Source organism: Cetorhinus maximus, chromosome 6, assembly GCF_964194155.1.
Source record: "Cetorhinus maximus chromosome 6, sCetMax3.hap1.1, whole genome shotgun sequence".
Taxonomy (NCBI): domain Eukaryota; kingdom Metazoa; phylum Chordata; class Chondrichthyes; order Lamniformes; family Cetorhinidae; genus Cetorhinus; species Cetorhinus maximus.
In genome coordinates this window covers 24,495,950-24,516,593 of record NC_135884.1, presented here as the reverse complement: position 1 = coordinate 24,516,593, position 20,644 = coordinate 24,495,950, and the positions used below count along the sequence as shown (strand labels likewise).

General features: G+C 40.1%; 2 protein-coding genes across 2 annotated transcripts in view; one reads left to right on the top strand and one right to left on the bottom strand.

Annotated features, from left to right (window-relative positions):
* The window catches only part of LOC144681658 (metalloproteinase inhibitor 3-like), a 36,069-nt gene extending 23,944 nt beyond the window's left edge, over positions 1-12,125 (top strand). Inside the window, exons 3-6 of the mRNA XM_078543452.1 lie at positions 5,686-5,774; positions 7,937-8,045; positions 9,591-9,718; positions 10,395-12,125. Coding sequence (XP_078399578.1) covers positions 5,686-5,774; positions 7,937-8,045; positions 9,591-9,718; positions 10,395-10,592 — 524 coding nt within the window. The 3' untranslated portion in view covers positions 10,593-12,125. The remainder of the gene's footprint in view (positions 1-5,685; positions 5,775-7,936; positions 8,046-9,590; positions 9,719-10,394) is intronic.
* Positions 1-20,644, bottom strand: part of syn2b (synapsin IIb) — a 433,604-nt gene that overhangs the window by 126,687 nt on the left and 286,273 nt on the right. Inside the window, exon 5 of the mRNA XM_078543448.1 lies at positions 16,875-16,964. Coding sequence (XP_078399574.1) covers positions 16,875-16,964 — 90 coding nt within the window. The remainder of the gene's footprint in view (positions 1-16,874; positions 16,965-20,644) is intronic.

Below are 20,644 nucleotides of genomic sequence, written 5' to 3'. Positions count from 1 at the left end.
GCTGAAAGGAAGAGAGAAGCAGGGATTAAGTATGTAGCAATGGGGTGAGCTGTGGAATAATATTACTCCTCTTGCTTCCTGACTGCGTTGCATATGTGACTGAATTGTACAATGAGTTAATCTGCAGGCAGCAGAAGCCTGAAAAGTATCATTTTCTTTCATCAAGTAAAGAAATTACAAATAAGAAAGACTTTTCCCAGCAGGGAATGTGAATCCATTATTGAATGTTTTTTCATGAAATGCCTTAGACGGCCAACAAAACAATTTACTTACTATCACAATTCAAAATAAAGTGTTTTTGTCTTCATATTAAAATATTCTGCTACAAAAATTAAGAAGGCAAAATTATGCGTAGGATTGGCTTTAGCTTTTAGCCTTTAGCTTTTTCCTATTATACATTAATTATCATCAGGAGTATTTTATTGACAACACAGAACAAGACAGAACAAGGGTTAACCACTAAGTAACAGCAGCAGAATATTAATTATAGCAAAATGTCTGATACACCGGATGCAGTGGGACTCCTAATATACCCAAGCTATGCCTGTCAGGAACACTTGCTGCAGCATCTTGATGCAGTGTCTATTATTGGGAGAATTCATCATGTCAAAAACAAGATGGAACAGTCACACGGTTGTATGAAAGGAGGAGCAGCCTCTTTGACTCTCCCAGGATTAGTTCCCCAACCGACACAACCCCTGCCGTTTCTTCCCAAAAGCAGCCCAACCTGCTGGCCAGCTTCATGCAGAAACTGGGCGATTTTTGGTTTCCAAAACTGATGAGAAGGAACAGAATGCCTGTTTGACACCCACAGCTTGCTGGTTAAATTCAAATGAAGCCCAATCCTGAAAATGGTTTTAGCCAGGTGCTACGGATGCACCAGTGACCTCACATCCATTTTGGGCTGAAGTAAAAAAATGAATGTCAGCATGTTAAAACAGGGGATGATAATGTCGTCCATGCCTTATTATTTACTTTTGCATTAAAATAATTGCTTAATTCAGATAACTGGATTATTCAATATAAATATAGTAACATGGAAAGATAGCACTAAAAAAATCTAAATTATTAGAAAGTTTGAATTTAGCAACCTCACATTAAGAGGAGCAGAAAACATGTTTATTCTACGTGTCAAGATGTTGCATTTCAGTTTGTGGTGCATTAGATATACTTTGAAATTCAAAGTGTCAGCTGTAACAAGCAACAAGCAGAGTAAATATCTGATGGGCATCTTGGATATCTATAATCTAAGGTGCAATACACCTTTAAAAGAATGTGAGCAGATTGACCAGGTAATTGTATTACTCAATTGCTGTGTAGCACGAGCTACGATGTTAATCAGTGGTTTGAGAAGCACACGTGTTAGTGCTCTGTTACTTGTATTAATAATGAAGCATGCGCTTCATCTTATATTGGACTCTGCATTTGCAGTATATTGTTTACCAACTCACTCACTTGTAGATAGGTGTGCAACCGTGTTTGCTGACCAAATCGACCCGACAGACGGAACATAACAACTGGTGATGAGGCAAAACACGACCAGTCAATGACGCAAAGAAAACCGCGAAAATTAGACAGAAGCAAATCAGCCATGCCTTGCAAGGCGATTGTAGTACAGCCTTCATCATAGTCATTGAAGTTATATCCCTCAGTATGCCACAGTTGGCCGTATCAAACCATTTGATCAGACTACCAATGACTGGTCACATTACACTGAACGCCTCGCGTTCTTCTTTTTGGCCAACAGCATATTGGGGAAGGAGAAAGGCGAGCGATCCTCTTATTGACATGTGGCAGTAAAACATACGGCCTAATTCGTAGTCTAACGGCACCCAACGCCCCAGATTCCAAGAGCTTTGGTGAGTTGGTAAATCTTGTGAAAAGCCACTTTCAGCTGAAACCCTCGGTAACAACGCAACGTTTTAAATTCAATTCAAGATGTCACGCCCCTGGAGAGACAGTCGCTTGCTATGTAGCAGTCTTAAAACAACTGACAGAGCATTGTGAGTTAGGGGTGCCGATTAACAACATAAGAGACCAATTAGTATGTGGGATTAATGAAGACGCCATTCAAAAAAGGTTGTTGTCAGAAATGAATTTAGACTTCAGAAAGGTGGTGCAGTTGGCGGTCGCAATGGAAAGCGCAGTCAGGGATTCAGAAGCAATTAAGGGAGCACAAAATGGCGCCGTCCTTCGCATTCAGGGGGAAGCACCGGTTAGAAATAACGTGGAAGTGCTGGGCTCCGTGGAAAGGCAGGCAACAGCCACCATTAACAGACCAGCAAAAGGCAATGGTTTAGCAGAGAAGACCCACAATAATAACAGCAGAAATGGAACCAGACAGCCTGCAAATGAACGACAATTTAAAAGAATCGAATGTTTCTATTGACATCATAATGGACCTATTATGTGATATTGTAAAGACAGATTAAGACAAAACTTTAAGCAAAAAGGTAGAAATGGTGACATCCGCATAATAGAGGGACCAGAAGAAACAGGGTCAGATATTTACTCACTACACAACTTAAAAATGGGTAAAACATAGCCAATCTATGTGATAGTGGAAGTCAACAGGAAACCCATCTGACTGAAAGTAGATACAGGGGCATCCATGACAATTATAGCGGGACATCCATTCAAATATCTGAATGGAGGAAATCACTTGCTAAATCTGGGAAATTCAGATGCCAAATTAAAGACGTGTACTGGTGAAGACATACGAGCAAGAGGTATATGCAAGGTTCCAATACAGTATGGAAATCAGTCTGTTAATATGCCCCTAATAGTGATATCAGGCAGAGGGCTGAGTCTCCTAGGAAGAAACTGGTTAAGATAGATTAATCTTCAGACACTACTGAGATCTCAATCAGAATCAGGAAATGTTACTGTTTGGGAAAAGAAGTATGTAAAGATGCAACAAAAGGAACTCGTAGAAGTGATGCTTCAGGACAGAGTTTGAGTTGAAGTCAGTAACCTCCAAAAAGAAAAAGAAAACCCGCTGAAGGACTTTCGCATATTACAAGATTCCCCCAGAAACCAATTTCTACCACTAAAAAGGCATGAAGGAGAACAGAAAGAATTCAGCATATCTCTGGCCGAGATGAAGAAACAATTAGCCAAGAAAACACAACTATACTTGATTCTCCAGAAACAGCTAACAAATATAAAAAAGAAATAGAAGAGCTGAAGAACCAGCTACGTGAAAGCTGAGAAGCTTTAAAAATAGAGACCCCTGATTTTCAAAGGAGCTGACAGATGAGGAAATGCTGGAAGACTCAACCACCGAGTTCACTCAAGTTGAGCTTATAGGCTCAGGCCTAGTCTGGCCAATAGGGAAATTGAAAAGAAGGCTGAGATTACAGTCAGCGCTGCCAAGAACAAAACCCATCAAAATAAGACAGGTAGGAAGAGAAAGCGAAATTACTAACAAAGCCCCCAAAAATTTTTTTTTCACACAACAGGATGCTGATCATACTGTGTTTAATTTAGCCTTGCCCAACATCCTGATTTTGAGAACCTTCCTGACAGTTGACCTTCATATTGTTGAACTTGGAGGGAAGCGGCAGCAGGAATGCACGTGATTGGGCCCGAAAGAGGGTGAAAGCATTCTTGTTGGAGTCTACACCACATGTAGAAGGAACTCCACTTGGTTTGAAAGTGCCTTTAGGATCCATTGGGCCAGAGAGAGTCGAAGAGACAAACTTACAGGTTCCTACTGGACACCCTAGTGGACAGATAACCCCTGAGAGGGAGGCCTTGGATAAATCATCCGAAGTCATAGAACTATGACGTTTGACACATTTGAAGAAGCCCCCAGAGAGACTTAATTTGTAAATAGTTTATTTATGTAAATAGTTGATATATTATAAAGATTGTAAATTGTACTTGCGAGTAAAGGGGAAGGAATGTGGTAATCTGAGGTACAATACACCTTTAAGAGAATGTGAGCAGATTGACCACGTGACTGTGTTACCCAATTGCTGTGTAGCACGGGTTACAATGTTAATCAGTAGTTTAGAGTAGGGTCTGGTCTAAGAAGCACACGTGCTTGTGCTCTGCTACTTGTGTAAATAAACAGCTTGTGTTTCATCTTATATTGGTCTCTGCATCTGCGGTATATTGTTTACCAACTCACTCACCTGTAGAAAGGTGTGCAACCGTGTTCACTGAGCATCGTGATCTGACAGACGGAACATAACACCAGTTGATTCAATTCACAGCAGATTTTTAAATGTGTGCAATACTGCAGTCCAAAATGGGCGGGGTGTTTTTAAATACACAAATTGAGACCCTACAATAGTTGTAAACCCTGATCGCAATTATACCAATGGATGGAGCATACACCATACAGCCTAGTCCCATATCTACTGGGTATTAAGCGGCTTGACCAGTGCTTTTTAAAGGGAAAAGGTAACCTTTGGCACTTTTAAAAGACTTTGTGCAACCAGAAGGAGTATTCATACTCCTCCAGGCCCCACAATAGTCTTACAGCCCACTGTCAACCAGTTCTTCACCCTCCACAGGATCTGTGCCCTCCCTTAAACTATCTGCTGACCAACAGTGCCAATTTTACAGTGCGCTGAAGTCAAAGGAGAATAAAGTTAGGCAGGGACTAAAAGAGACTGTCAATTTGCAGTTACCCATTTTACACTACGGCAAATATCCAATTTCCACCTTGCTCCACCTTCCGCCTTTTTTTTGGGTCTAGCTAGAGAATAGCAGGACAGTGAAAACAATACTAGTGAGGAATGTACAGACCCTGACAAGACAAAATCATTTCCTTGCATGTGAATGACATTTGAATCCAAATAAACTCAAAGCATACTGTGAATCGCTTTGTGTTTTTCCATTGGTTTAATGTGCAACCCTACAAAAATAGATGCATACAAATAAGAAAACATTAAATTTTTCTACATCTAGTGAGAGTTAATTTAATACTGTCAACTGTGGAAGTTACTACAAGTACAATGTCTCAAGACTGGCAACATTGGGACCGAGTCTGTGCCTGACTTCCAATCTTGCCAGTTTTCAGGTTGGGTATTTCAGACCAAGTTGTGTCGGGCAGTTTGGGCCAAGTTGGGTTGGGTCAAGAGTCACTCGGTCCACTCGGAGTGCAGAAAAGGCAGCTACGTGAAGCTGATGACAGGTCAGTGGCCACTGTGCCAATGCAGCGCCTAGCCAAATAAGCCAGTGAGTTATTTTACTCATCCAATAATAATTGAAATTCATACATGGCAGCCCCAAAAATATCCAGTGCGTGGACATCACCGGTTTTCGGAAAGCCGGATTTGAGACGCTGTACCTGTATTTAATTTGTGATGAGTTTGGTGCATTAAATAATATTTAATGGATGGAAGCAATTGCAGCTAAACTCAATGAGGAACTAGGCTGAGTTAAAGCTGCAAAATGGAGTGGAACAACATTGGTATGGCTGATTAATATGATCATATTCCTTCTAATGAGGAAAACCTTCACTATTAGTAGGGTTAGATTTTTGAATCATGCCAGAATGAACTAAAAACCTTACTTCTGAATAACAATAAAGCTGCTGTAGTAACAAATATCTCATCATAGAAACCTTTGTTGCTCCAGGCTATAACTATGTTACAATGCATTTAATTTTTCCATGCCTGTTCATTAATATATTTTTATTATGATAACATTTTATCTCTTTTTTTAAAATAGTGATACGAGTATTAGTCACTAGTAAAACGTTGGTTTCTTCTAAGAACATGGAACCTCACACAATCCAGTATGCAGTGAAGCAAGAAAAGGTAAACAAATGTAAAGACTTTAGCAAGCAGAATGGTTCTTTGAATATTAAATAAAAACAGAAAACATTGTAAATGCACAGAATGTCAGTCAACAACTTAAAGACAAAGAGAGGTTAGCATTCTGACAGAGTTTGATCCAAACTGTAACCCTAATTTTCTCAATTAAATTATGGCTGACCCAACTGAATTTCTAACATTTTCTTTCTGTTTTTATTTAGATTTTCAGGAGTCATTTGCCAGAATTTTATGCTCCCCTCCACCCCCCATCCTGGACGGGTTCTGAGGATGGGGGAAGGGTGGGAGTGTGATATTGCATGGACGGGATTAGGGGGGAAGGCCAGAAATGAAGGGAGTTGAATCTCGGGTGGGAATTGGGGGAACCTCCATCAGAAGCCCCCTTCTGACTGCCCTCCCCTTAAGGCCTTGTGACCTGCAGAGCTTTTTCCCTCTCGGGCCTATCCCCCAAAACCCCGATCACCTTCCCTTATGCTTTCCCTACCCTCCCCATACTTATGGGCCAGAATTTTTCCGTCAGCGAGTTGGGGGCGGGGCCCACTCGCCTACGCGAAAATGACGTGGGATGACGTCAGAGGAATGCCCGACGTCACCCCGCCCCATTTAAATATTCAGGAAGGTAGGCAGACAGCGAAATCAGCTGTCTGCCCACTGACTTAATGGCCAATTGAGGCCATTGACAGGATAATTAAGCCAATTAAAGGCCCTGCCCGTCCAACCTTAAGGCTGGCGGGCAGGCCAGGAGCCCCAGCGGGCTTCTGAAAAAACATGAAACCTCATCCACTGGCGGGAGGAGGTTTCATGTCTGTTTTAAAAAACTTTAATAAACTTTATGTGATATTTATTAACATGTCCCATCTCGTGTGACATTGTCACATGAGGGGGACATGTTAATAATTTTTTTATTTTTCTATTTTTTAAGTTTATAACACTTTCAGCATTCTCCCTGAGACAACACTTAGTCTCAGGGAGATGTGCGCTCTTTTGCGCGCATGCGTGAAGGAGCGCACTTTGACAGTTGGGGAATCCCTCCCCCCGCGCAGGAAGCGCATAGTGCTTCCCGTTGGGCAGCCCGCTGGGCAGGCCTTAATTGGCTCACCCACTTAAAAGGGCAGCAGGGCCCATTTCGGTGGTGGTGGCGATCAGCTGCCCGCCCGCCGCCGAGCCGATGGGGCCCACCCACCCATCAAGGGCAAAATGCTGCCCATGATTTCTCTGATTTCCTGGACTTAGGCTCAGGAAGCTTCTTGCAGTGCCTCCTCTGGCCACTGTGGCGCTGTCCCTGGAGGGACTGGAGAGCTGCCGGCCAATCTGATTGGCTGGCAGTTTTCCAAGGTGAGCCTTCCTCCCGAGCGAGGGGTGGAAGTCTTGCCTGCTGCCAATCAATGCTTGTTAGAGCGTAAAATGGCAGGGGGCTTTCGGAGTTGGTGGGAATGTGTTCCTTGCTGACTCTTCAGATGAGCCCCTGCTATCCTAAAAATTCTGGCAATAGTCTTTCTTTTTTATCTTTGGCCGTTAGAATGACTATATGGTAAACAATGCTATATCATGTTCCTTTAAAATAAAATTTCAAATAATTAGAGAGGCAAAATTTTTTTTTATATCTATGTGCTGGTTGGAAATGAACCATTTGCCAAAATTGCCATAGCTAGTTCTGAGCAGTCCTTTTGATGTTTTCTAATCTTTATGACATTTCCACAATAGATTTCCATTTTATCACTATGTAGAAAAGCTTACTAAAGGTTTATTTTTCTTTAGTATAACCCAAGACCCTTGATTTTTAAAAAAGATATTTTTGTCAAGCAATGTATTGAATTAGTTAGCTAAACCTTATTGGGAAAAATATTGATGTGGAATAATATTAAACATATTTGAATAATTTACTCCAAAGATCCTTCTAATACATGAACCCATTATGGATACATCTCTTCACAGGCAATGTAAAAAATTCCACAATGAAGTTTGGTCTTGCAAATAACTATTCATGTATGAAAATGCATTCATCAGTTAGGAGAACTGAGCTAAAATGTATTGCAATTTCAAAGTTTGGTGTTCAGAGAAGAAAACTAGGCTGTTTAAGTGAAGCTTTTGATTATGATAATGTAGTCTTTTTTCTCTAAGAGCATTAATGTTCAAACCTTTACCAGATGTACAAAGGATTTGAAAAGAAGAAAATGGTAGAGTATGTTTACACAGCTTCCAGCTCTGCTGCATGTGGCGTGGAGCTTGAAACCAATGTCCAGTACCTCATAACAGGTAAGATAAGAAAGCAATGGGAGCAGTTTCATTATTTGAATGCCTTCATTTATATTCAGTTAAATACTGGCAGATCACCTGTGATGTTACTGAATTAAATGGCTCAACTGGGGAGGGGAGGAGATGAAGAGAGAGGAGAAAAGAAGGGGCGGGGTGTGATGTGAGTGGAAAATGAGAGGAAGAAGAGGGGAGGGCAAAAAGGGAGGGAAAGGAAGGGGTGGGGAGAAGAGTGGAATAGGGGAGATTGAGGAGTGAGATGAGGGGGAGGAGAGGCTGGAGAGGGATGAGGGGAACCTACTGCAGTCTAGAAATGAGTTCCCACTGAAAGAACTGAGAAAGGAGTTTGGAAAAAGGATGAAAACAATTGGGAATTTGATTAGTTCTTAAAAAGAGTGCTTTGCAAACCCGCTACAAGTAGGCAAATAGACTAATTTACTTCCTCAAAATATCACAGTTATACATAAATAAATGACTGCATGTAACATTGGAAAGCAACTATTTATCTTTATGGCAAAACTGTTTACTGCATGGCTTTTTAGAGCAGGGGCTACAAAGTAGAAAACATAGCAAAGATTCAACTAATTTTCATCTCCCTTATCAAATATTTTTGCAACTTTTTTTTGTATTACCATAAAGTTCTGCTTAAACATGCATGTTTACATTCAGCACTTTTATTCAGAACCTTCCATCAAACTCAGCTAATGGTACAATCCTTCAGACTTATGTAGTTTTTAATCAATCATTTTGTTTTCCTGGTTGTGAGATAATCATTTGTGTACCCATTCAGAATACATAATAAAACGTAAAGATTGTACAATACCATAATTATTTTTCTGATCCATAGCATAATGCAACTGTTGAATAAATGATTCATTGAATATAATGACCTACTTCTAATTGACTGGAGTTGAGGTGGGAGTGTGCTGGAGGGACCATAGATTTTCAGCCGCATTCTGTCCGTTGAGAAAGGAAGGCGAAATGCATAGTATATTAAGATTGTTTTGTGGGAGCAAGAAAGAGTCTGAGTGGAGAGGTAGAACATGTAAATGATCCCAATTGTACTATGATTATTTCAAGGGTGTAAAACTTTCTTATATTTCCACCTAGATTGGAACAGTTGAATTGTTTTTAGTTTTTGTAACTTGTCTGTGGTCTGCTAAGAAATTGAAAGTCTGGGCTCACAGTCAATTATGTGTTAGAATGAGGTGGTCAAAGGTAAGGAGAGAAACTTTGATAGATTTTGAATACATTGTGAGATAATTATAATAAATGTGACTATCAGTAAAAGCCAATGAAGGCTGTAACATAGCTAGGTGTTGCACTTGCAAGAAGTATGCACTTACAGGAGGCTTCTACGGACAATAATAACGATGTTCCACTGCCACTGCATAGCTTTGCTAGACTTTATTCTGGGAGAGAGGGCTACAACATTGTATTCCCAATTCTGTGTTGAATTCCTTGTCTAATGTAGCTCCAAACAGCAGGTTGCAATTTCTGCCCGTTAATATATTATATATAGGTATATGATATTCTTTTTCATTTTAGGCCAACTTGGTGTTCAGAGAAAAGTTCATATTGGAATTTGCAATTGGATTGTCCCATGGGATGATCTAACTTCATTGCAAAAACGGAGCCTGAAGTGGAACAAATATGAAACAGGTTGCTGCTGTCAAGTAAGTCAAAATCCTGGTACACTTTCCCAATTCCATTGCTCTCTCAACTTCTCTTCTGATGGCACTATTGTTGCATTGGAAGTTACATGAGCTGATGACACTTCAGCATTTCGACTGTGTGGCCCTCCTTTGTGTGAGCTGACTCAGTGAGTGATGACAGATTTTATAGAGGCGATTACAAGGCACCTGATAAGTGTCATCACTTGACATCTACATGTGTACTTTCCAGCAGGATCACTGATAGCAATTAGAAACAGGAACCCTGGCTGATTTCTCCCCTCTTTGATGCCAATTGTTGTGCAGTGGCACAATTTTGATGTAATACCAGCTGCCCATGTACCAAACTTAGTCCTACTGCCACCACATTAGAATATATGATCCCAATTTACTTTGAACCTGTGGAATGGAATGATTCATATAGACGAGTTTAACACATCAGGCAACTAGCACTATATAATAGCAGTTGGTTTCTTCATTCATAGGATGTACTGGGGATAATTACCAAACTGATTAGTAAACCCAAAGTGAACAGAGTTTCAGACTCTCCAGAGATATATCTGAATGAACTCAACCTTACCCCATAAGAAGCACAAGTATTATATATCTATAGGCTATCAATAATCTGAATTGATTTTTATAACTCTCATAAGTACATTTTTACATTTCTGTTCTCCAGATTGTCAGTTGCCACAGTCTACCCTGCTCTTCTCCAGCAAAGGACCAGTGTGTTTGGACTGACCTGGCAACCGAGAAAACTCCAGCTGGATCTCAGGCAAAGAACAGCGTCTGCATGAAGCGAGATGATGGTTCCTGTCACTGGTATGGAGAAGGATCAGCCAGTGCGATTGAGAATATCTATTACAATGAACCCTGAGTCTCCCTTCACCCCATAAAAGTTATGTTCTTACATCAGTTACGGGTGGTGCAACTGCATCAAAGATCCCTAGGTTCTTCTGTTTAAACAAACATTCTGTCGGTTTACTGCCTTCCTGTACGCTATGTGAAGCATAGCAGTTTCTTCATCCATTCTTACACCCATGAATGCATCCCAATGAGTGAAAAGCAACTTTTATGGCCCCTCAATAGATTCTGCTGCAATGATAGGTATTGTCACATGAGGCAAACTGAAGCATATCCACCAATACAATTCCTGTAAATGTATATTGGCTCTGTAGTTGGTGAAGTTTCACATCAAAAACTATGAATCTTACAGATGTGAGTGGAACTAGAAAGAAAATATGTCTTGGTAATTGAGAATGATGCCAGATTAGTTATATTTTTCAGGATTTAAAAAAAAACAAGGTTAAAAATCCAGTGTGCAACAGCGTAATTTTTGCACTGGCAGTGTTGAGATTACAATCATGTCAAAGATTGGTATTTTTTTAAGACTGTGCCACATGCAAGGTTATATTAACATGCAGTTGACAGCACAAAGGGCACATGAGCTGCCATTATGTGTGGTGCATCAGGACAAATGAACACAATGATGAATGCCAACAAGTTCCTTTGTCCCCTGGGATATTCCTTTTTTAAAAAAAACTAAGGTTTGATATTTTCTGAGGGACAGAGTTCTATTAAAAGGAAATTATGTTTGTTTTGAAAAGGCTAGTGCCAAATAAAATGATTAACAGATGTCCTTATTAACATTCTTTGCCTCATTGCCTGTGGCAAAATATAATTTGCCCTGGCGCTATGAAGTATAAAGTGGGGCTACAGCCAAATGTCATGAATGTGAGTACAATGTCTGCATGCTGGATCTTAAGTTATCTCAGATATATGTTGTGTAAAGATAGAAGTTCCATGTTCTATCATTCGCATACTGTAGCAAGACCAGTAACTGATGCCCAACCTATCAGTCGGCCCGCCAAAAAACTGGTTCTAACAGCTTTTTTAAAGAAATGATTAAAAACTAAGTATACTTGCAAAATTCTGGGAATGAATACAAGGATAGACTATCAAAGCCAATTGGGCCCCCAAGCATCAACCTTCATACTTGGATACTAGAATCCAAACCCCATCAATTTTTCATTGAACATCTTTGATTAGTCTAACTGAATAGGGCATAAAATGCAGCTGGTAAACTTGTTTTGTCATTAGAATATTCTAATTTAATTATATGATTAATAACTGTGATCAATGTTTCCTAAAATTCAGCAAGAAAGCCACACCACAAAGTTGAAATTGACAATATATTCAAATTCAAGACCAATCTTTTTGTAGTTCCTCCCCCACTTTCACTCAAAGCACTTAACCTAAATTTGACAACATATTCATTTGCAAATAAACTGCTTGAAAATATAGATACAAAGATGATTTCTCATATTTGGTATGAATGTTGTGCTTTGTAAGAATTATGCTGTCTTGTCAAATATCTAATAAAAAGCTTTCTTATTAATGTTTTACTAAATGTGCTGTCAGTTTTCTGTAATAATCTGAGACCTCAGATATGCTTTATTTTGAAAGCGTCTAAGTATGTGTGTTTAATTTAATTTTGATTAATTGGACATCAAATAAGTATGGAAACTCATCACCATGCACTATTCTCAAAACTACTTTGGAATTCATGTAAGTAGAGTTCCTGTTTGCCTAATATGAAGTGCACACTCTTTCCTTGTAAGGATCATTCCACTTTCTTAAGCTCAGGAAACATAGGCACACAGGCTGGTGAAAAGTTTGGGGCTTCTGAATCTATGTAGGGGTAATTTTGGACTTTAACCAGCTAGAACTGTCCAGCCTACTGGCGCAGAGCCCTGGAAAGTTTCTTACTGCTTGTCCAGCTAGTAACATCCCATTCAATAGGTTAGTGGCATGTACATGTGGGAAACGGGAAACGGGATTCCCAGTCCCCAGTGACATAGCTTACCTCTCTAGGCTCAATCAAGGATCACAGCTGGCTGCTCAATCATCAACAAATCTCTCATATTGTGGACTTGACTGGCCTGGTTTCAGGTTACTAAGTTTTTCAAAGTGAATTGACTTTGCTCCAACCCCAAGCATGTCATCCTGGACATAACAAGATCCTAAAGGGACACTGTTGATTTCCTCTATACCCTGTCAAGAATAGTCATTACACAATTGACAGGTGTTGATGCTGAGCTCTTACAAGATAAATGCTAGGTGCAAGGAACCCATTGCTAGTGGTGCCACGAACTGCACAATTCAGCACATAATTATTAATGATAATTTTTAGCTTAAAGTAACACTCTCTGGTTGCTGTTATCCAAAATCTCATTTGTGTTATATGATAAGCATATACCTTCAATTTGGTGGAACAGCTTACACTGGACAGTTTGTGACATGCCAGTTACCTTCACATAATAAATCCACAAGACTGGTTACCTGAAACTAAAACTTATACCTATGGATTTTGTGTGGTCACTGAAACCTAATGTGCCAATATCCAAAAGCGTAGGTTTTCATATGTACAATATAAATGTGGTATGTTTAAATACAGACTAAATTACTTCATTTATATGTAGTACCAAAGGACAGTTTTTCATAGATATACAACAATAGCACATTTAGATGGTATAACTGTAAAAATTAGACTGAGTGCACAACCTGTAATGTTCATTGCTTCGAATGTGTCTTGAATTTACCTATAAGACCATAAGACGTAGGAGCAGAAATAGGCCATTTGGCCCATTAAGCATCCTCTACCATTCAATGAGATCAAAGCTGATCTGATAATCCTCAACTCCACTTTCCTGCCTTTTCCCCATAACCTTTGATTCCCTTACTGATTAAAAATCTGTCTATCTCAGCCTTGAATATACTTTATGACCCAGCCTCTACAGCCCACTGCGGTAAAGAATTCCACAGATCGACTACCGTCTAAGAGAAAAAATACCTCCTTATCTCTGTCTTAAATGGATGACCCCTACACTCTGAGATTATGCCCTCTGGTCCTAGACTCTCCCACAAGGGGAAACAACCTATCAGCATCTACCCTTTCAAACTCCCTAAGAATCTTATGTTTCAATAAGGTCGCCTCTCATTCTTCAAAACTCCAATGAGTACAGGCCCAACCTACTCAACCTCTCCTCATAAGAAAATCCCTCCATACCTGGGATCAACCTAGTGAACCTTCTCTGGACTGCCTCCAATACCAGTATATCTTTCTTTGGATAAGGGGACCAAAACTGCTCACAGTATTCTAGGTGTGGTCTAACTAGTGCCTTGTATAGTTTTAGCAAGACTTCCATATTTTTATACTCCATTCCCATTGCAATAAAGGCCAACATTCCATTTGCCTTCCCTATTACCTGCTGAACGTGTAAGTTAGCTTTTTGGGATTCATGCACAAGGACTCCCAAATCCCTCTGTGCTGCAGCTTTCTGCAGTCTTTCTCCATTTAAATAACATTCAGATCCTTTATTTTCCTGCCAAAATGCATAACCTCACATTTTCACACATTATATTCCATCTGACAAGTTTTTTGCCCACTCTTAATTAACCTGTCCATATCCATCTGTAGACTCTTTGTGTCATACTCACCACTTGCCTTCCCACTTATTTTTGTGTCATCCGCAAACTTGGCAATACTACATTCACTTCCCTCATTTAAGTCATTAATATATATTGTAAGTAATTGTGGCCCCAGCACTGATCCCTGTGGCACTCCACCAGCTACAGCTTGCCATCCTGAAAATGACCCCCTTATCCCAACTCTCTGTCTTCTATTAGTTAGCCAATCCTCTATCCATACTAATATACTGACCCCAACACTATGGGCTCTTATCTTATTAAGTAACCTGATGTGTGGTACCTTATGGAATGCCTTTTGGAACTCCAAATATATTACATCCACTGGTTCCCCTTTATCTATCCTGCTTGTTACCTCCTCAAAGAATTTTAATAAATTTTTCAGGCATGATTTTCCCTTCATGAAGCCATGCTGACTCTGCTTGATTATATTAGGTGCTATTACATCCTTTATAATAGACTAATATAATTTTCCCAATGATGGATGTTAAGCTAACTGGCCAATAGTTACCTGATTTTTGTCTCCTTCCCTTTTTGAATAAGGATGTTACATTGGCAGTTTTCCAATCTTCTGGAAATTTTTCCAGAATCTAAGGATTCTTGGGAGATTATTGCCAGTGCATCCACTATTTGTGTAGCTACTTCCTTTAATATCCTAGGATGCAACCCAACAGGTCCAGGGGACTTATTGGTCTTTAGCCCCATTAGTTTCCCTAGTACTTTATCTCTAGTGATAGTTATTGTATTTATTTCCTCCCCCCGTTTTGTCCCTTGATTATTTAGTATTTTTGGAATGCTATTAGTATCTTCCACCTTGAAGACTGATGCAAAGTATTTATTCAACTCCTCTGCCATTTCCTGGTTCCCCATAATTATTTCCCCAGCCTCATTCGCTAAGGGGCCTATGTTCACTTTGGCCTTTCAGTCATCTTGTGTTGGTTCTTAAAATTTTCCCAATCCTCTGGTTTACCACTAATCTTTGCCACATTGTATGTTTTTCTTTCAATTTTATGCTATCCTCATTCCTTGGTTAGCCATGGTTGGTTTATTCCCTTCCTAGAATCCGTCTTTCTCACTGGGATATATCTTTGTTGCGAGTCATGAACTATTTTCCTAGCTGTCTGCTATTGTTCATCAATCATCTTTTCTGCTAAACTCCTTTCCCAGTCCACTCCAGCCAACTCTGCCCCCCTTTCTTTGTAATTGCCCTTTTTTAATTTTAGCAGCGTTGTTTCCAACCCAAGTTCCTCACTCTCAAACTGAATTCTACCATGTTATGGTCATTGTTTCCTATGGGACCTTTTACTCTGAGATCATTTATTAAACCTGCCTCATTACACAGTACCAGATCCAAAATAGCCTGATCCCTGGTTGGATCCACAACACATTGTTCTAGGAAACTGTACCAAATACACTCTATGAATTCTTGCTCGTGGCTCCCTCTGCCAATTTGATTTTCTCAATCTACATGAAGATCAAAGTCACACATGGGCTAGAATGTTCGCGTCAGTGAGCGGGGGCGGGGCCTGCTCGCCGACGTGTAAAATGACATGCGGTGACGTCGGGCGTGCGTCCCGATGTCAGCGCGTGTCATTCAGATCTTCAGTTCAGCGAGAACGCGCCGGAGTCGGCTGCGTGCCTGCCGAACTGTCAAAGGCCATTTAAATATCAATTAAAGGAATTAACGGAGCTGCCCATCCAACCTTAAGGTTGGCGGGCAGGTGAAGAGCCCAGGCGGCCTTTGTATTTTTTATGAAACCTCATCCACGGGCGGGATGAGGTTTCATAAAGTGTTTATAAGTTGAATGAAAGTTTTTATTAAATTCCATTGACATGTCCCCACTCAGGTGACACTGTCACATGAGGGGACATCTCTTAAATTTTTTCTTCTTTGTTAAAATTTTCGAAAATCAAAGTAATCTCCCTGAGGCAGCTCTGTGCCTCAGGGAGATTTCTGCGCTCTTTCACGCGCATGTGCGAAAGAGCACAGGCCCTGGCTCTCTCTCCTCCCCCTGCCCGCACAGGGAGCACTCAGCACTTTCGGGATCATGTCATGCTGGGCGGGCCTTAATTGGCCCACCCACGTAAAATGGTGGCATCCAGCCGATCGCAGGCGGCAATCGGCCGCCCACCCGCCTGCATCCACTCCCGCTCCAGTCCAACCCCCCCGACGGGGAGAAAATTCTCCACATGATTAATGTACTGCCCTTTACATACCCTCATTACCTCCTGATTTATTCTCTGCCCTACAGTAAAGCTACTGTTAGGGGGCCTATAGACTACTTCCACCAGTGTCTTCTTCCCATTGTTATTTCTCATCTTCATCCATATGGATTCTACATCTTCCAATCCAAGACCATTTCTTGCTATCGTACTTATTCCATTATATTAATTTTATGGAACTTTTAAAGGCTACATTTTGAATCTCTGTATTGAAATTCTAAAAGAACAAGAAGCAGCCTCACCAAGCGTAATATATTATTTATGTGGTGCTCTCTCCAATCCTTTACCGATGCTTCACATTGTAGTAATCATTAGTTGTTGTCAAAACAACTTCTTGAACCCTCTGCATTTGCTGTTCCTGAATATAAAAGCCGCTGTATGTTTTTGGGTTCAGAATTCAGTAGTCTGCTATTCAGAACAAGGGAAAAATAACTGGAGTTACACTTACCATTTCCTTATGATTTGGATAAAAGACCTGTTCAATCAGTGGAAACTTGTCTGGGCCCATGCTTTTGTAGATGCTTACCAGCTGAGCAAACTGAAACAGAACAAAGCCATACTATTACAAATAATGTATATATGCCAATAACATTTTTATAAATTTTGCCTCTGGCTTTTTATGCTTTGATCCCTATCAAGATTTCAGAGGGAATAAAAACATTTTAGAGAACAATACAGCTCTAACAGTGTTGTGATAGTTATAATCCAGAAGCTATAATTCAAAACACTAAGCTTCTCTGGTTCCAACTGTTGTTTCAGATAGGTTTTCATGTCAAACATTAACAGAGTCATAAATAACAATCACATTTTTCCAAGTTTCCAAGTTTTTATCTCTTTTAGATTCTCTTTTGCTAAATATTGCCTTTTAACAAAGAGGATAAATAGAATTTTCTCATTCATCTCACAATGCCGCTGGACATGAGAGGGTATCAGAGAGCACTTGCCAAATTCTCCAATTTCCCTCTATCAGTGTCCCAGAATTGTACATATGCATGTGGATGTATGTCTGTTGTTGCTTATACTGTTATGTTATATAATGTGGCATTGAAACAAAGAAATATAGAAACACAAAATGAAAGCAAAATACTGAGGATTCTGGAAACCTGAAATAAAAACAGGAAGTGCTAGGAAAACTCGGGTCTGGCAGCATCTGTGGAGAGAGAAACAATGTTAACATTTTGAGTCCAATATGACTCTTCTTCAGAAGTCCCGAAGAAGAGTCGCATTGAATTCGAAACATCGGGCAGAATTTTACGGCGAGACATTCTAAACCCCATTGACGACAGCGGGAACGTAAAATCCCGCTGTCGCAAAATTTTGCCCATTAACTCTGTTTCCATTTTCACGGGTGCTGCCAGATCTGCTGAGCTTTTCCAGCACTTTCTGTAAATATAGAAACGTAATAGACCATTCAACCTTTCACAGCCGTTCAATTAGATCATGGCTGATCTGTAACCTCAAATCCATTTACCTGCTTCTGTACCATATCCTTTAATACCCTTAACCTAATAAAATTCTATCAATCTCTCAGTCTTGAAAAACCCACATGTCACTACATCCACAAGCTTTTGGGGCAGTGAGTTCCAGATTTTCACTACAGTTTGTGTATAAAAAGTGCTTCCTGATTTCATCCATAAATGGACTCCTCCTTCCCTCGGTAACATGCTCTAAGAGGGCATTGGCGACCATCGATTTCAATTGGATTGATCCATGAATTTGCTTGGCAAAGTACAGCAATGGTTTGCTGCTGCAGTATGGCTGACCAGGAAATTCTCCCACTGTTTATTGCCTTCCATAGGGTGTATTGGAAGAATTTACAGGCTAATAATCAAACTGTTTGGCCACATTATGCACATACCTTCTGTGGCCATCAAGTCCTGAAATGGGGCTTGAACCTGGAGCTTCTGGCCCAGAGTTAGGGGCACTACCACTGTGCCAGACCCCCTCCATAAGTGACCCAGCTCTAATTTTATGATTATGCCCTCTTGGTCTGAATGTATCCACCAGAAAAAATAGTTTTTGTGTATCTGTAATATATTGGGTGGCACTAGGAAAGAAGATGGATACCAAGCATGGGTAGTTCAAGGAAGAACTTCTTACACTATCACGCCATAATGTCAGTATCAACATGATTGCATCTCTTAAACATTGTAAATTTCTCTATTAGATCATCTTTTAAACTTAAGTGGAATACAAGCCTAGCTTACGTAACCTGTCTTAATTTAACTCTTTAAGCCCTAGTAGCATTTTGATGAGTTTGCGCTGCACCCTTTGGAAGGCCTTAACACCTTTGCTCTTCCAGAGCTCCTAGCATTCACCACTAAGAAAATATTCCAAATTGATTTTCTCAAATCCAAAGTGGATGACCTCAACCTTCCACACATTGAACTCCATCTGCTATCATTTTTTTTGCCCATTCACTCGGTCTGTAGTTCTTTGTAATTTTTTCCTTCCATTCATGCAACTTACTGCACCTGTAAAATTAGCAAACTTAGATATACAACATGCTATTCCCTCATTCAAGTCAAATATATCTTGAGAGAGGTTGAGGTCCCAGTACAGATCCCTGAGGAACACCACTTGTCACATTCTGCCAATCAGGAAACAAATTTGTTATTCCCGCCTCCTACCTCTGTACCAATTATCAACCCACACCACAAGGTATGGTGTCAATTCCAGGTGCTCTGATTTTTGCTAATAATCTCTGGCATGGCATCTTACAAATGCCTTTGAGAAATCCATATAGACCACATTCACATGGACTCCCCTATTCAACATGCTAGTGACGACCTCAAAAATGCATCTAAATTAGTCAGAAATGACCTACACTTCACAAAACCATTCTGACACTCTTTGAAAATTGCCCAAGTGTTCAATCGCAGTATGATAGACTCCAGTAACATCCTTAAAATTGATGTCAAATGATAGGTTTATATTTGCCTGGTTTCTTTTTCCCACCCTTCTTAAATATCTTAAATAATGGAGTGACATTTGCAATGTTCAAATCCAAATGACAGCAAAAGACTGCATCAGCAATTTCCTCACCAATTTCTTTAAGTACCCTGGCGTGGAGACTATTAGCTCCTGTGGATTGTCTATCTTAGATCCTCTTATTTTCTCCATTGCCTTTTTTAACAAACTAAATCCATTATGTTCCTCCCCTTGACTTCCATTTAGGTTCCCATATCCCACTGGCATTTATCCTCTCCCTGCACTGTGAAAATGGATATAAAGCCCTTATTTCATGAGTTTGCCATTCTATTTCTGTCCATTATAATCTTGCTTGCATCCAGCTTTAATAGGCCTACATTCTCTTTTTCCTCAATATATTTTAAAAATCTTTCTCTGTTGGCTTTGAGATTGCTTGCAAGCTTTTTTTTTTCGCATTTCCTTTTAGTACTGTTGAATACTTTCTTCATATCCGCCATGCATTTTATAACTCTTCCAATAGTGGTTTCCATTTGTGTAAGCTTTTTCTTTTTGCCTGTTATTGTCTCTTAACTCATGTGTTGACCTTAGTTCCTTAGCTACACAAGTGAAGCCTTTCCCTTTTAGGGGCATGTACTGATTTTATTGTATCAATAACTTCTCTGAATATTTCCCATTGTTTGTCTATAAAAGTGGGGCCAGATTCTGCTGTCCTGATGCGGGGACTGAAATTTAAATTTCCCAGCTAATTGCCGCTGGCTGCCATTTTGACTGAACAAAGAACAAAGAACAAAGAAAAGTGCAGCACAGGAACAGGCCCTTCGGCCCTCCAAGCCTGCGCCGATCATATTGCCTGTCCAACTAAAACATTTTGCACTTCCAGGGTCCGTATCCCTCTATTCCCATCCTATTCATGTATTTGTCAAGCTGCCTCTGATGTGGGAATATGATGGGTCACAACCCCACGTGCACTCAAAAGAGACACTGGGTTCAGCCTTATTAAATACTTTCCTCAATTTTGAATTTCCCTGAATTTGAGATCTTAGTGAGGGGGGGTGGTCTCTGAGGCCTGTGTGAAACATGTGGGGTCAGTCAATTTGTGAACCCTGGAGGAAGCCTGTCGTGGAGTCTGGAACATTTTGACAGGAAGGATTAAGAGGTTTGGCAAACTTTAAATGTCATAATTAGATGCTCTATGTTAATTTAAGTATGTTTTTAATGCAGTGATTGATCATAGGGTTCTGCCCTTAAAAGGTAAATGACCGTTAAATTGACTAGCATTGTGTAAGT